This window comes from Microcebus murinus, chromosome 1, assembly GCF_040939455.1.
Source record: "Microcebus murinus isolate Inina chromosome 1, M.murinus_Inina_mat1.0, whole genome shotgun sequence".
NCBI classification, from domain to species: domain Eukaryota; kingdom Metazoa; phylum Chordata; class Mammalia; order Primates; family Cheirogaleidae; genus Microcebus; species Microcebus murinus.
Window position 1 is genome coordinate 62,017,519 of NC_134104.1, and position 16,553 is coordinate 62,034,071.

The following is a 16,553-nucleotide window of genomic DNA, read 5'->3' on the forward strand; positions in this document are numbered from 1 at the left end:
ACACTGTTCTGCACCTTGCTTTTTCCACTTAACATCTTTGAGGTCAATACATGAACACTTTTTCATCGTTTTAACCACTTCGGTATGGTGCTCACAGGCCACAAAATCTTGCCCACAGCTGGCACTTATAGTCCACACGATGGTTTGTGCTGTGCATTGACTACGAATCCGTTTTGCTCGTGTGATAAAGAAAGCTTTAAAGCACTGAAAGCTTGTTTTACTTTACAGGCAGCTTTACTTATAACGTAAATAAGAATAGGTAACATATACATATATGTTTTTATTACGTTATTTTTAAATGTTCACAATTTTATTTTGATAAATGATAGAAAAGTCGTATCACGGCTGTCAGCTAAAGTCCATGCTTGGCTGTGCGCGTTCATCTGTGGCTGTCAACTATAGTCGACGCTCGTACCAAAGTGGTTAAAGACTACATGATATTTCATTATGTAGGTGTACCATAATTATTTAAACATTCCCTTACTGATGGACATTAAGGTGTAAGTTTAAGGCTTTGATTAAAAATATATTTAAATTTGGCTTAAATATTCTGTTCTCAGTAAGAATTGCAAGCTTCTTTAGAAAATAGCTAATATACTCTACAACTAAGGCTGTGCAAAAGCTGCTTAACTATTTTTAGGCCTTTGAAAGTTGCCTTTGCAGCAACAGGGTAGAAATCCCAGTTATGCAGGGTTTACACACTACCTGGACATGTTAATTTGACATATGCAAGTAGCATTTCTAAAATTACTAAAGGGATGAAACAAAATTATTCCCTGCCTATTTTAAGATATGTAAACATAAAATTCCACCAAGATCCTCTAAAGAAAGAACACACTTTCTCAAAATATCCAAAAATAAGCTTCTATTTTCATCACCTAAATAAAGAACCTAAAATAAAAGGTTATAATAACAGCGTTTCCCCCTGTGAAAAACAAACAATCCTACTACTAGTGTTTTTCAGTTCACTTCAAATGGCTTTCAGATCATAACTTAACATCTCTAATTACTGTGCTCACAGAAATAAGATTCCTGAAAATCAGAGCTTAAAAAAGACACAAAATCAGAGCACAAAAAGACTTTCCATGTATGTTATGCAAGAAAAAAGTTGACTTTTAATAATCTGATTATAAAATTATACATAAGATAATATGTGATTTTTAAAATATCTAAGATATGACCATTTAAAATTTCACACTGAATTATAAATTCCAAGATTAAAATTATTAGCCACTTTAGCTAAGTTAACACTTTTTGGTTTTGTAATCATTTATAGTGCACAAGATAACAAAATCTTAAGAAAGCACATTTTTCTTCCTTATTATGGTTTACAAATATATTAAGAATGATACCAATGGCCAACTCTAACAATAACTTTTAATTTAATAAAGATCATTTTAAGCTGGGTGTAGTGGTGTACACCTGTAATTCCAGCTACCCTAAAGGCTGAGGTGATAGGATTGCTTGAGCCTAGGAGTTTGAGAACAGCCTGGACAGCATAGTGAGGGTCTCACTATGTGAGAGACCCTGTCTCTAAAATAAAAATAAACAAATAAATAAATGATCATTTTAATGTTCCAGTTCTTTCCTCTTCTGCCCACTAAACTTAGATGCTAATCTTCAGAGTAATCCTATGCACATTTTGACAGTGCCTTTTTAAAAATTCTAAGTTTTAATAAACTCAAACAAATGTTTCTTGCTAGCTAACTCTACAAATAGTATATAAACAATATTAAGAGAAAGTTATCTGAAACTGGATGTTTTAGATGCAACTATATATGTACAGATGACTCTCCATGGTAATAGTTATCTGACATTCATCCTATTTTTACTGAACTATTAATATTAAAATTTTAAAAACTGTACTGAAAGACTTAGAAATTGAAAATAAGCTCCTGCTGACAAATGGGATTTCTAACAGTTCTCTTGAGTTATTTCACACTTGAATTTTAAATATATTGCAGGAAAAACTTTTTTAAAGTACTGGCAGAACTCACATGGGAGTAAAGAAATTAATTTATAGTTTTATTAAAGTTATATTTGGATATTTCACATTTTCAACCTGAACCCAACCTAGTAACTAATTCCAGCTACAAGTGATAGAATATAGTGAATGAGCTGTTACCTCTGAGATGAGGGCCCATACAAGCCTCCTTGCAAGCATCACTGTGATGAATGCTGCCAGGTGATAATCAATGAGATGAAAATTCTATAAGAGAAACAAATAACTACATCAGAAAGAAATATGATGTATATCCAGCTGGGACTACTACACCAATAGAGGCTTCCCTCTCAAAAGATCTTCTTAGATCACCTTACCCTTACAGAACATGGGAATTTCACAGATCTTGAAGAGACCACCTACCTTCTTTTTCTCCTTTCATGACAAATTGCTTTAACTTTCCAAACACTATTTTAAACTATCTGGAATGTATTCTCCTTTTTTGAAAGTCTACTGTATTAAAAGGAAAATATTGTGGCTTTGGGTTAATAAATGGTAACCTGTAGAATTATGGCAAGAATAATTCATATAAAATACTATATTTATAATAGTCAAATTTAATAGATCAGTTGAGATTCTCAGTCTTCAGAAGTTACTGTTGGTCTCTTTACACAAGCTTATGTTAACCTAACTGTGCATCTACTTAACTCTCTACACAGCTGGCACATCAATAATATTAATTTAGTCTTTCTTCCTAACTTGATTTAGAATTATGCCTTATATCACATCTTTTCTTCTATAAAATAATAGCATTACCTAAATACTGTCTATGGTTTCTTCTAGTCCCAAAGCTGTCCATATAACTGTGGTAATAAGCAAAATGAAAAGTCTTAAGCAATTATTTCCCAGGAACCAACAAACTTAGTATGTATTTTCATTTTGATGGTCAAAAGGTCTGTAGGTTTCCACAACTCCTTCCAAAATGGAAAGTTGAATTTCTCAATAAGTTAATTCAATAAATATGTATGTAGCACCCACAACATGCCAGCACTCTTCTTGACACTAAGGATACAGTGCTGAAGATGACAGCCAAGGTTCCTGCTCTTCTGGATCTTCCTTTCTACTGTGGCGTGAGAGGGAAAGGGAATGGCAGAGATTACTAGTTGTTTCTACCATTTAATATTTAACTGGGCACTAACTCCTAGTCAATTAAAGGTTCATTTTCCAGCCTCCCTTGCAAAAACTACTTCTAGCCAAGGGATGTGTGGAAAAGTGATTTGCCTAACGTCCAGGCTATGCCCTTAAAGGAAGAACTGTCTCTTTCTCCTTTCCTCCTCCTTCCTACTGGCCAGCTGTGAGAGGAGTTGCAACAGCTGCCTTGGACCACAGTTTGGAAAAAGCATGTTGGGGATAGCAAAGCAATAAATACAAAGAATTGCCACACAGCTGTTTATCACCCACCTAAACCTTTCATTTAACAGGGAAACAAGTTTTTTTATGTTTTAGTCATCCTCTTACAACAGCAAGAAGGGTAAGATGAGGTAATGAGTGATAAATGAGTTTAGAGTTTTTTCTAATGGGAAGTCACGGTAGTATTTTAGGAAAAGAGTGTCATAGTTTTTAAATGATCACTCTGGCTGCTGTATGGAGCATATATCATAGTGGGATAAGATTAGTTAAGAAATTATAGTTTTTAATGATGGCTTGATCAGGGTAAGTAGCAATGGAGATGGAATGAAGTGGCCAAATTTCAAATACATTTTAGAAGTATAACAGCCACAATATCAAGAGAGTGACCGACCACGCCTTAGATCAATTCCTTTTCTCTAAGTATTTTGCATTGTAACAATACTAATCCTCTTTAAGTTTCGGGAAAAACTCCCTACTCATCCCACTCCTCCAAAATAATGCATGCAGATTCAACAAACCCCTAGCTAATGTCTGGGTCTTATTAATGCATCACCAGTCCACCTAAGAAACTTTTTGTATCAAAATATTTAAGTGCCTAATATATCTTTTTGTTAGCAAATTTTGTTATATTTTAAATCAATGAAAACTGGTCATCTGTTTATGATTAACTCCTTATAAATTAGGATATTTGATTAATCAGAGCCCTCCTGACTATTCTGAATAATTTATTACTTATAACTTTTATATTTCTTAGAGTTAAGACTAATTAGCTAACTATCTGATAGCTAGAACAATACTTCTCATATCCATATGTCTATATTTTCTTTTTGACAATTATTAAGATCTTGAGATGGAAAAAGGAAAAACCTAATTCCAGGTCAGACACTCATAATAGAAGAAAACTTAAAAGACAAACCATGTATTTGGGATATAAGTCCCTTCTACAGCATTCTAGTCAAGTAACCAACCATGGTCCAGGCTCAAACACCTTTAGTAATGGGAAATAAGTAGGTCTCTGGCAGTCCATTCTATCTTTGAACAGCTCACTGATTCAGACTTCTTTCAGATTCACGACCTAAAATCTTATTTACTGTTTCACGTTACTCTTGGCTTTGTACCTGAATTTTAATCTTAGTGTTAGCAAAGATCACGTATAGCAGATAAGTGAGCCAATGCACACTATTTGCTCCTTTAAGTGTGCTTTGCTCTACTGCAAAGGTCAGAAAGCTAAAAATGACATTTCCAGACTTTCTTGCAACTAAGGTTCTAGATATAGATTCTGCCAACCACAGGGATCACATAAAACTTGAATTCAGAACTAAGTGAAGTGGGGAGTGGGGTTGTGGTAAAAGGCATCCATTTTTGACAGTATGGGTCAGAGCAAAGGAAGCATAATTCTGGAGTCAACAGCTGTAGCAGCAGGTTCCAGATGGACAGATACATGGCTCCCTTTATTTCAAGGCAACATTTGTAGATGATTTTTTTTAAAGAACTCTAGTCAGAAATGGTATGCTGGGAGACTCAAGCTCTTTGATTAGTCTAAAAATTTAACAAATGAGAATTTTCCAGAGGGATGTCAAACAAATTGAAAATTTTATAATGAACTACCCAATAAGCACTTATAGACTAAATATAGAACAAATACAGAAAGAAAGCATAAATTAGTCGGCAATTGAGTACTCATTTTGCTACTATATGATTTTCGAGCCAGTTTATAGGTCTCATATCCTTAGTTATAAAATCAGAGTCAAACAGTAGTACCTACCTATTTTTATAAATAGTAAATGAGATAATACTTATAAAAAACATACTAAATATTTTAATAAATGTTTGCCATTGACACAATATCAAGAAAGTGATTGACCACTCCTTAGATCAATTCCTTTTCTCTAAGTATTTTGGATTGTAACAATACTAACCCCCTTTAAGTTTTGGGAAAAACTCCCTACTCATCCCACTCCTCCAAAATAAGTGAGTGAATTACTTACACAGCTTAGTGTAATTACTTAAGATAGTGAATTACTTACACAGCTACATAGCTGGAAAAAGCCTTAAAGATTATTTAATCTAAACTCTCCATTTTACAACACCATGGCCAACGAAGGATATAGTTCCTATGCTCAATAAACTCATAATCCAGGTAAAAAAAAAAGACTATTTAAAAAAAAACAAAACAGAAAATTTGTCATGAAATTGTTACAATCCTTAAATAAGGAAACTGACATTCTCATTACATGGTATTAAGTAGATGAATGGTCAACACAGTAAGAAAATTCTTAACAGTTAATTTCAGGAATAACCAAGTTATAGAAACATTTTTTTAAATTTTATTCCCTTCCCATACTGTCTTGAGGGTTCTGGTCTACATTTCCTTTTTATGTTCACCAGGCCAGAGAGAGGTTTGCTAATCTTTTATTAGTCTCAAACACATATATAAACTACCCAGGACAATAGCTGTCTTTCCCCTAGAGCATATCTCTCTCACCCATCCAAATCTGCCACTGCCAACGACATATCTGTCAAGTCATCTGACTAGCCTTACTGATATTTTATATGCCCATTTACGGTGAACCTTCTCTGCATAAGATTACCACGGTCCTCTAAAAATATTAGGAAAAAAAGTACGAAAAAATTTACAATATATTTTTATGTACTTCAACAGAGACAGCTAGTTCCTGTTTCAATTTCGTTTTTGTAACGAAACTCAATTTTATTCAGGTTACTAATGTATCCAGCTAAAGGACCATATTTTCTAGCCACCCCTACAGTTAGGAGTATACATGTGTGGAAATGATGTGACCCTAACTCTCTCCTTTATATTTCCCTAAGCTCTTACCCTTTCTGGCTGACCACGGACCAAGTTGGAAGACAATAGTGTCTCCATTAGCATGAATGACCACCTGAAAGAATGCCTGCCAACCAAGACAACTGCCTCAGACTGGTATGTGTTTGAAGCATTATATAATTGGGGGTTTATTTGTTATAGAAGCTACCATCATCCTAATCTGGCCATTAAAAGGGTAGAGTTGCTGGAATTTAATCATACCGATACCTTACATTTACAATAAACTTAACATGGTGTAGAGAAAGCTAAATATCAAAAACTTTCTGTGATACTATAATAAATTATTTAAATGTTTTCTAAATTTTCATTTATATTTTTACTTCCTCTGGTAGTATTTATACCTTAACAATTTTATCATGAAATTTTATTTCTGAGAGTAATCTGTGATCTAGTAGAAAAACATTTTATTATAAGAAAAACTATTAAGAAAACTAATTTTTACATATAGACTTTCCAGCTAGTTTCTTGGCTGACATAAACATCTTAAAGGTCTAGTAAGACTTACCAGTGAAGTACAAGAAGCAGGATGATTGTAAGGATACCACCACACTGTTTTATAGATGTTGATGTACTGGATGAACAGAGCAACCAACAGGTAGATGAAAAAAAGAAATTCAAAGAGCAGGCTCCCATCCACAGGCAAGTCAGGAATTTGGCAATGACGAACAGGACCTGGGGTAATTAAGGCTGTGATAGGTGGGACTGGAAGGCCAACAGCACTACCATTCCTGAAAGAGAAAACTATGGTTAACTCACACGGTGATACCCTTCAGTGTCACAGAGCATAAAGGGCTGCCGCTGCCTTCTCTACCTACCCCATAACTGTTGGCTTTCCCCCAAGACTCCATCCTGGCATCCTCTTCTCTTTTCCATTTACACACTCTCTCAGTGATCTAAGATATAGCGATAGCCTCCATTATCTCCTACATGCTGAAGACTACAATTTCTCTCTACAGAGCTCACTGCTGAGTTTTAGTTCCATGTTATCCAACTCCCTTCTGGACATCTCTGTGTTCCTCCTCCTATAGTACTGACCATAGTTCCTGGCCCACCCAACCAGCTAACTAAATCAGAAACTTGGGAATCATACCAGAAATTTTCTTCTGCCTCTCCATATCCAACCACTCTAAATCTTATAAATTCCACTTTATAAAACTTTGTCTAAACTGTACCTTCCCTTTAAACTCATTGCCTTAGTTCAAGCATTCACTGTTTTGCACCTAAACTTTGCACCTAAATTTATAGTAATTCTCCTAAATTCAAATTTATTTTCACCAAACCTCCAACATGCCTTCAGGGGTCTAAAGGGAAACTCTGATAGTATTACTTTCTTACTTAAAACCCTTAAATTGCTCTCTACTGCCAATGGAATAATGTCCAAAAATTTTTAGTATATCCTATGAGGCCTCACCTCTTTTCATTCTTCCCCATACACCCTATACAATACCCATGCTATTTGCTGTCTAGAATATACAAGCTATTCTTTTGTGCATATTATTTCCTTTACATGTATAATAATACCCTTCCTTAACTTCCACACATTTACTGACAAAATCCTTCAAGACTTTTAAAACTCATTCTTCAAGACTTTTAAGACGCTCAAAGATATCCTCTGTAAAGCTTATTCTGACTCAATCAAAATTGATTGATCTCTTCTCTGTGCCACCATTACACCTAAATTATGCCTTTATTATAGCACTTTTATACTCTTACATAATTTTGTGGATATATCTTGTCTACCAGACCATAATCTTAAAGACAGAGACTGTACTTTTCTTAGTTCACTGCAAATATATATCTCTAAGTTGAAAAGGCAGCAGACTGATACAGTCACGAAAAGGAGAGAAAGCTCTTAAAATACAAATATAAATAGAGATTTGAATCCCTATCTTCTTCTTTCTTCCAAGATCTTTTATAGATCAGACATAGCTGGGCTATCTAAAATGATAAGAAAGGGATAGGGCTAAAATTTCCTATTGTTTAATGCCTAGGAATAGTTACAGAGATCTTGGGGCCTACTACTGTTTACAGAACAAGGAAAACAGGCTTGGTTTGGATACTTCCAAAGAAAATTCAAGAGAAGAAACAATATTAGTGTTACCATTGTACTCTAAAATTTCCAAATATAGGCCAGACACAGTGGCTCATGCCTGTAATCTTGGCACTCTGGGAGGCCGAGGCAGGCAGACTGCTTGAGGTCAGGAGTTCGAAACCAGCCTGAACAAGAGCGAGGACCCGTCTCTACTATAAATAGAAAGAAATTAATTGGCCAACTAATATATATAGAAAAAATTAGCCGGGCATGGTGGTGCATGCCTGTAGTCCCAGCTACTTAAGAGGCTGAGGCAGTAGGATTGCTTGAACCCAGGAGTTTGAGGTTGTTGTGAGCTAGGCTGACGCCACGGCACTCACTCTAGCCTGGGCAACAAAGTGAGACTCTGTCTTAAAAACTAAATAAATAAATAAAATTTCCAAATATAGAATACCAGCATTGGTATGTGGCATTTACAGTACTTTAAGTGACTCATGGGAACATGAACTCTGTTCATAGTTAAGGATATTATGGGAGAAACTCAGAAGAGCTAGAAGGTAGAAAGCTTGAAAGAAGACATGATTAAAGTTCTTAAAATCAAAAAATTTATAATCAATTAAACAGACTTGGTAAATACACCTCAGAAAATTAATAAAGAGGTATTATTTAGGAAAAATAAAAGAATTATTCCTCTAACAGAATATAAAATAGATTTAAGAATTTATTCACAACTTACTTATTTCCCACAGCAACAAGTTGTGACAACACATACGAAGTGTTGTCTACCAGGAAAGTTCATCAGAAACTCAATGAACAAGGTTTTGTTTTTTTTTTTCTCTCACTCTGTTGCCCGGGCTAGAGTGCCGTGGCGTCAGCCTAGCTCACAGCAACCTCAAACTCCTGGGCTCAAGCAATCCTACTGCCTCAAGCTCCCGAGTAGCTGGGACTACAAGTATATGCCACCATGCCTGGCTAATTTTTTCTATATATTTTAGTTGGTCAATTAATTTCTTTCTATTTTTAGTAGAGACGGGTCTCACTCTTGCTCAGGCTGGTTTCGAACACCTGACCTTGACTGATCCACCCGCCTTGGCCTCCCAGAGTGCTAGGATTACAGATGTGAGCCACCGTGCCTGGCCTCAATGCTCAAGGTTTTTATTGGGGGCTAGCCATATAGGCACCCTCTTCCTAGCAGTACAAAATTCGAGACTCTCAAAAGGAAAGCAGGTATTCAGCACAGCTACCCTTAGAAAGGCCTGCTTATAAGGCTTACATCTGGAAACTTCAATGGTAAACAGTTCCCTCCACTGATATAAAACTTTCCCTAAATAATAAGAATGGCTAGCTGTGCCTAGAACTGTTTGTATAAACAATGTGATTTATGCTGAATACCTGTGCTTTGTCCTTGCATATAAAGTTTGAGTGCAGGAAAGGATTACCATAGCAAGCCTGATAGTAGCTCTTATGGAGCCAGCAAACGGCACAACTTAGTTAAGTAAATGGACAATCCAACAAAGAGTCAAAGGGATGAAGACGAATTAGAAGGGATAGAGAAAGCAGTAATCATTTGCACATGTTCAGGTGATATTATTAACAAAATGTATGCAAGTAATAAACAAAGGGAAAAAAAACACACTTAGATCTTCTCAAATGAGATTCTCCCTCAATCTGGAGCTCTCTAAGAAACTCAAAAATATTCGTATATCTTCCTTTTTTAAAAGGACAATCATCTAAATACATTGTTGCAAGAACAAATCCCTGCTCCCTAAAGGTGGAAAGTGGGACAGAGAACTATGGATTTCAATCTTGACTGGGTCACCAAACTAGCTCTTTGACATTCTCAAATTTAACTTAACCAATCAGGCCACAAACAGCTACCAAATGGTTGCAAATGCTCTTTTCTCCAACCAACCTATGGCTTGCAGATATCCAAAATCATACCATACTTAAGCAATTATCTACTTCTCTCTTCAATACTCTACAGACACTCCAGAAGTAAGCTCTCCTCATCCGTACACTTTCTTCATATATATCCTTCTTAGTACCATATTCTACACCATCCACCATTGCCTTTATCTATATTTTTTATACGTCTTTCTCAGGTCTCATAAAACAAACTACTCCATCTGCTTCCTTCTCATCAAGAAGCAAACGCAGAGCCTTTTTCCCCCCAATAACCTCTCTAGGTAAACATGTCACAAAAGAATCATTCAGTAATGGTATCAGTGACTTTTCAAACCATGAACAATTATTTCTTTCACTTTATTCTAATCTGTTGGAAAACATTCTTCTACCCACCCCTACAATCAATTACCAAAGAAATATACGTTAAAGGAAGAGAGAGGGTAGACAATGGTAGATCAAGGCAACCATAGTTGGAACCCTGAAAAGCCAGGACAGAAGAGGTACAACAAAGGGCCTAGAAAATAATACAAGACCACAGCCATATCCACTTAAGAGCAGAGGTATTTCCCAAATGTTCTAAGTTCTTCCCAGTATACAATCTGCAGTGCATACACAGTGTATACCATCTCCAAGTGCAGGCAGAAACATATAGGAATGAGGCTTTCACCTCTTTTTAAAAGCAGAAAGCTTCATTATCTTTCCCCCAAGAGATATTTTACATGGTATCCCAATATCTAAAACTCATAGGAGAGGGAGTTAATATGATTAAGAGGAATGGGAAACCTGAAGCCTAGACTACTAGGCCTGCTCAACCCATTTTACACTCTTTTTTTTTTTTCTTAGGGTCTCACTCAGCTAGAGTTCAGCTAAAGCTGAAGCTGTCACTTCAGTGACATCATCCTAGCTCACTGTAACCTCAAACTCCTGTGCTCAAGTGATCCTCTGCCTCAGCCTCCTGAGTAGCTGTGACTACCAGCATATGCCACCATGCCACGCTAATTTTTCTATTTTTTTGTAGAGACTGGGTCTTGCTCATGCTCAGGCTGGTCTTGAACTCCTGACCTAAAGCAAGCCTCCCTTCTAGACTCCCAAAGTGCTGGAATTACAGGTGTCATCCACCACTCCTGGCCCCCTTTTCCCTTCTGAGCCCTCCTTTAACAGACCCTAAGACACTGAAGAGGGATTCAATGGGACAGTTTGAGAACATGATTTTATCTAGGGAAATTCTCAAAGCCAAAGTAGAAGGGAATGAACAAAGAACTGCTGGAGTTAAGACAGAGGCAAAGCTAGAATTTTGCAGCTAGCTAGAATCCTAGCTAGGGCACAGGTAGGATTTTCTATCACAATTTGAAATTGCTGAATCAATAAGTTTATAGTATATCTTAGTAAAATTAAGGGATGTACTTCAAATTGCCAAAAACTTTCATCTCCATACCTTTCTTCAAAAGCATTTTCACATATTCTCATTCTTTTTATTTTTCTTTATTTTAATAAATATAAAATAATACATGTCATTTGTAGAAATTTTGAAAAAAAACTCAGTAGTTTTAAAAAAAATCACTGCTATTACTTCATTTATTTTCAACATCTTGCTATGATGCAAACAGTATCACTATTTTTAAAATGAAGAAATCCAAAGAGTAGCAGGGTAAAAAACAATACTCTTGAATAAACTACAGTTACTCTGTCTAAATATATAAACATAAAACTTGGATTCAAAATTAGTATAATGAGAATCAGAGATTGGAATAAAATTCCTTCAAACTGAAATTTCAGGGAGAGCTCCACGGAAATGACAAGATCAGAACTAACCTTGAAGATTGGGTAGAACTTGAGTTGGAAAGTCAGAAAGAAAGAGGGAGGTCAGGCCAACAAGAAAAAAGTGCATAAATACTATTAGGCAGGCCTGAAAAGACAGGAGTGGTACTGATTGCTAGCTTTGAAAATTAAAGTCAAGGCAAGGGAAAAACTATATTCAGGAAAGAAGCAGAAATTTACTGGCAAAAATTATCTTGACAAGCCGGGCGCGGTGGCTCACGCCTGTAATCCTAGCTCTTGGGAGGCTGAGGCGGGCGGATTGCTCAAGGTCAGGAGTTCAAAACCAGCCTGAGCAAGAGCGAGACCCCGTCTCTACTATAAATACAAAGAAATTAATTGGCCAACTGATATATATATAAAAAAATTAGCCGGGCATGGTGGCGCATGCCTGTAGTCCCAGCTACTCGGGAGGCTGAGGCAGAAGGATCGCTCGAGCCCAGGAGTTTGAGGTTGCTGTGAGCTAGGCTGACGCCACGGCACTCACTCTAGCCTGGGCAACAAAGTGAGACTCTGTCTCAAAAAAAAAAATAAAAAAAAAAAAAAAATAAAAAATAAAAAAAAAAAAAATAAAAAATTATCTTGACAGAACACTTGATTGGATAGAAGCATTTCTTTGCACTATTACACGACCAAACCTCTTGATGATGTTAGTTACTATAGATTACAAATAATTTATTGTAACTTTTGAAAATTATGAACATAAATTTCCATTAAAAAGATCAAATTCTTTATTCTCATACAACATGACATAAACTTAAGATGTCTAGGATATAGCTGACAGTTTATTATTATTGAACAATTTTTTTTTTTTTTTTTTTTTTTTTTGAGACAGAGTCTCACTTTGTTGCCCAGGCTAGAGTGAGTGCCGTGGCCTCAGCCTGGCTCACAGCAACCTCAATCTCCTGGGCTCAGCGATCCTACTGCCTCAGCCTCCCGAGTAGCTGGGACTACAGGCATGCGCCACCATGCCCGGCTAATTTTTTGTATATATATATTTTTAGTTGGTCAATTAATTTCTTTCTATTTTTGGTAGAGATGGGGTCTTGCTCAGGCTGGTTTCGAACTCCTGACCTTGAGCGATCCGCCCGCCTCGGCCTCCCAAAGTGCTAGGATTACAGGCGTGAGCCACCGCGCCCGGCCTATTGAACAATTTTTGACAAAAAATCTTTTAAAACCTTTGATGGAATGTGACATAATTTTAGAACCACGTGTGACTTGTCAGTTTTAATTTGCTCTCCAAAAAAAAAGAAAAGGAAAAAAGGAATGCCAGTAAGTAAACAATTGTATTTGCCTTGTATTTTCATTCACTTCTTCCCTCTAGTAATAGCTAAAAAGGGGATGAATAGAATTTGGCTTATCAGCCAAAAGTAAGAATTGGACTGTTTTCACTTTATAGGCCCCATATCACATCTTTCTACCTCCAAAAAAATATTCTGAAATACTGACCTTTCAGTCTTCAAGGGCAAGATTTCTACCCCAGTATCAAGATAAGCAAATATCTGGATGGCATGATGATTTGTATGTTAGTCTTACTGATCATAGGACGTTACAAATTATGCATAGCCTTATTTCTTCTTTACCTGTTTCTCAAGCCTGTTCCATTGCCACAGCTCCCACCAACCAAAGTCTGTAAAGACGGTAAAGCTGAACGGCTTAGCTGCTGCCGACTGGGACCCCTCCTTCCACCGGGCATGTCCGGGAACCAGTCTGCTTCCAGTGCCGCCTGTAGTTGCAACCCAGGTTAATGGCTGTCAACCTGTTTCAACTCTGAACAACAAAAGAAAACATTTAAATATCAGTTGACTACTTTTAAAGTAGGCAACACAACAAAACAACCAGAAAAACTGAGTGAGCAGGCCTTGCAAAACCAGATTTTCAAACAAATGCTCCTAGTGTCTCTTACCTACTTTATTCTAATTAAACGACAATTCAGACTCTAATGGGTCAAAAGCCTAAGTTCTGATCTAAACTCTCTTTGTTCAGTTTAGGCAAGTCACAATTTTTGTCTTTTGTCAGTTGACTTGCATCATATTACAATCAGATGTTTACAAGAAACATCACAATTTATATATTTCCAATTCAATATTTCATGCTAAACCACTTGAAATACCGGAGAAAAAGCACTGTCCAAAATGTTAGGTTTTGATATCAAGGGATCTGGTCTCTGAGATAAGATGTGTCACATATTATCTGACCTTACTTGAGTCATTCAGCCTCTGAGTTTGCTTTTTCATCAGAGGAAAAAGAAGTGTCCCCTGTTCTACAGAGGTCGACATCAGAACTAACGAAGATAAATGAAAGGGCAAGGCCTTTCAACTCTTTAAAAGTGAAACTGTTCACCATATGTTTGGTGAAAATACAGGAAGGAACTCAAGTGCATTCCCTCTCCAGAAAAATTGGTGTACAATCATTTAGACATTACTGAAACTGCAAGATTAAAAGCCAAGTAACAGATAAAGATCCTCACTGAAAAGAAGCTGTGTTTTCATCAATTTATGGCAAAAATCATCGTTCCGCCAATATGGATACCAAATGTTTCCTAAACGATACAACCAAAAACTGAAGGATGACACGCTGGAAAAACCCTGTTTTTCAAAACGTTACTGCAGACTGATCCAATGTTCCCTATTCCTAACAGCCTTACTGTTAGACTAACAAACGCCAAGTGAGACAAAGCATTCAAACCATGGGATGTAGGGGTTGCTGGTCCTTGCTCAATTAGTGAGCAAACGTTAGAAAAGTGAGGGGCAAAAGACTGGGACAGAAGAGGTGAGAGAGTACGGGGTGGGGGAAGGTAGCCGGCGAAAGACCACAAACTTCAATAGACTGGTCCCGAAGAGGAGTGGACAAAGCGGTCCCCACCACACACCCCGGAGAGCCAAACCAGGCCCAGGACAGTCGGACAGTGAGGCAGCTCAGTAATACTCACGCATGGAAAATGCCCGGCCGGTGAGGCAGTTTCCCTAGGAGGCGGCGGCGGCTTTACAGACTGGACCCCAGGCAACAGAACTCCCTCCCCGCGCTGAAGCACTCTAAACCAGCTGCCTGTGTGCAGGCCGTCCCCGCCCAGAGAGTCGAGAAAAGGTATCCAGGCTTCGGGGTGCCAGACTCAGACCCAGACCCCGAGCCAGTGCCAGAGCCAGAGCTAAAACTAGAGCCAGAGCTCTGCCGGGTCAGCACTCATCCCCAACCTCCATTACCACGGAGCTGAGCAGACGTGGCAGCGCACGGCGATGACGTCAGTTCCGCGACGGCTGGCCGCTCCAGCCGCGAGCCGGCCCCCGGAACCATACAGGCAGCCTAGGGAGCCCCATGTCAGCCCCTCCCGCGTGCACCTGCGCAGTGGAACTCGCCTTCTGCTTTGGGTTCGTGGTCCCGCCTTCCCGGCCAGCGCTGGCCAGCGTATTTCCTCCGTCAGATATTGCCTACGAGGTGCAGGGTATGGACTCCATGCCACAACGATATACAAGTTACCGCCCCCAGTTTGCAGATGAGGGGTGATTGGGAGGCGTCACCTAGGGTGACGTCACTGCTAAATGAAGGAACCCAAATCGTGGAGTCTTCAGCATCCAACCCTGCACTGACTGTATCTTAAGTAAAGGACTAGATAGATGTTGGGGTTCCAAAGTGAATACCACAAAGGCTCCGGGTCTAGTGGAAAAGACAAGACACCAGGAAAACACAGTAATTACAATTTATTACAATGCATGCAACATTAAATGTATGTCCAAGGACCACAGAGAGCATCCAAGACAGTGTAATGAGTTCTGTGGGATGGGGGTGGTGTCAATATCAAGAAAAACTTTACAGAGAGCTTGGGATTTAAGCCAAGACTTCACGAATGAGTAGGTGATTAGTAGGAGGATGGCTCTTGTTCTGGAGAGGAAGTTGTAGATAAAAAGGCAAGGAGGCAGGCAACTTCATGATGAGTTCAGGAACTGCCAATAATTTAGTACTAGAAGAGGAAGAGTGTCGAAAGGAGCATTTCTATGAGATCTTTCACTCCAGAGAATTTAAGCTCCTTAACAGAAAGTTCTTTGTATTGATTATATGATTAGTTAACTGTTATTGAGAGTTTTGTTTTTGTTGTGCCAGACATTGGACTACTACCTTTACACATTTCCTTTAAATCTCACAATGCTTTGATAGATACTACCATGGTTCCTGTTTGCAGAGAAAACTGAAGTTAAGAGAAGTTAAGTAATAACCTAGGTAATAAGTAGCAGAGCCAGAATGACTTATACCAAAACTGCTAAAGTTAGTTATTTTCCCCAAAGTCCTAGTGTCCTGAGGTACCACAGAGACTTCATTCGTGAATACAGGTGGTCGTCAATTTAGGATGGTTTGACTTACAATTTTTGACTTTACAGTGGTGCAAAAATGATACCCATTCGGTAGAAATCATACTTCCAGTACCCATACAATCATTCTGGGTTTTGTCATTTTGAAGTATAGTCATGCATCCCATAATGATCTTTCAGTCAACAATGAACCACATATACAACAGTGGCCCCATAAGATTATAATGGAGCTGGAAAATTCCTATTCCCTAGTAATGTCATAGCGGTTGTTATGTGGCAGTGCAACACACTACTCATGTA

The 16,553-nt window shown here is 37.8% G+C and overlaps 1 protein-coding gene across 2 annotated transcripts in view; it reads right to left on the minus strand.

The window, feature by feature from the left end:
- Window positions 1-15,193, minus strand: part of TMEM39A (transmembrane protein 39A) — a 27,546-nt gene extending 12,353 nt beyond the window's left edge. Inside the window, exons 1-4 of one of the 2 annotated variants that reach the window (XM_012780585.3) lie at window positions 14,882-15,192; window positions 13,533-13,719; window positions 6,703-6,925; window positions 2,126-2,209 (exon numbers count right to left, since the gene is read on the minus strand). In XM_012780585.3, the coding sequence (XP_012636039.1) occupies window positions 2,126-2,209; window positions 6,703-6,925; window positions 13,533-13,645 (420 nt within the window). In that variant the 5' untranslated portion in view covers window positions 13,646-13,719; window positions 14,882-15,192. Of the gene's footprint in view, window positions 1-2,125; window positions 2,210-6,702; window positions 6,926-13,532; window positions 13,720-14,881 lie in introns of both variants that reach the window. The other variant, XM_076001738.1, reaches the window with a different exon arrangement.
- Window positions 15,194-16,553: the final 1,360 nt, after the last annotated feature.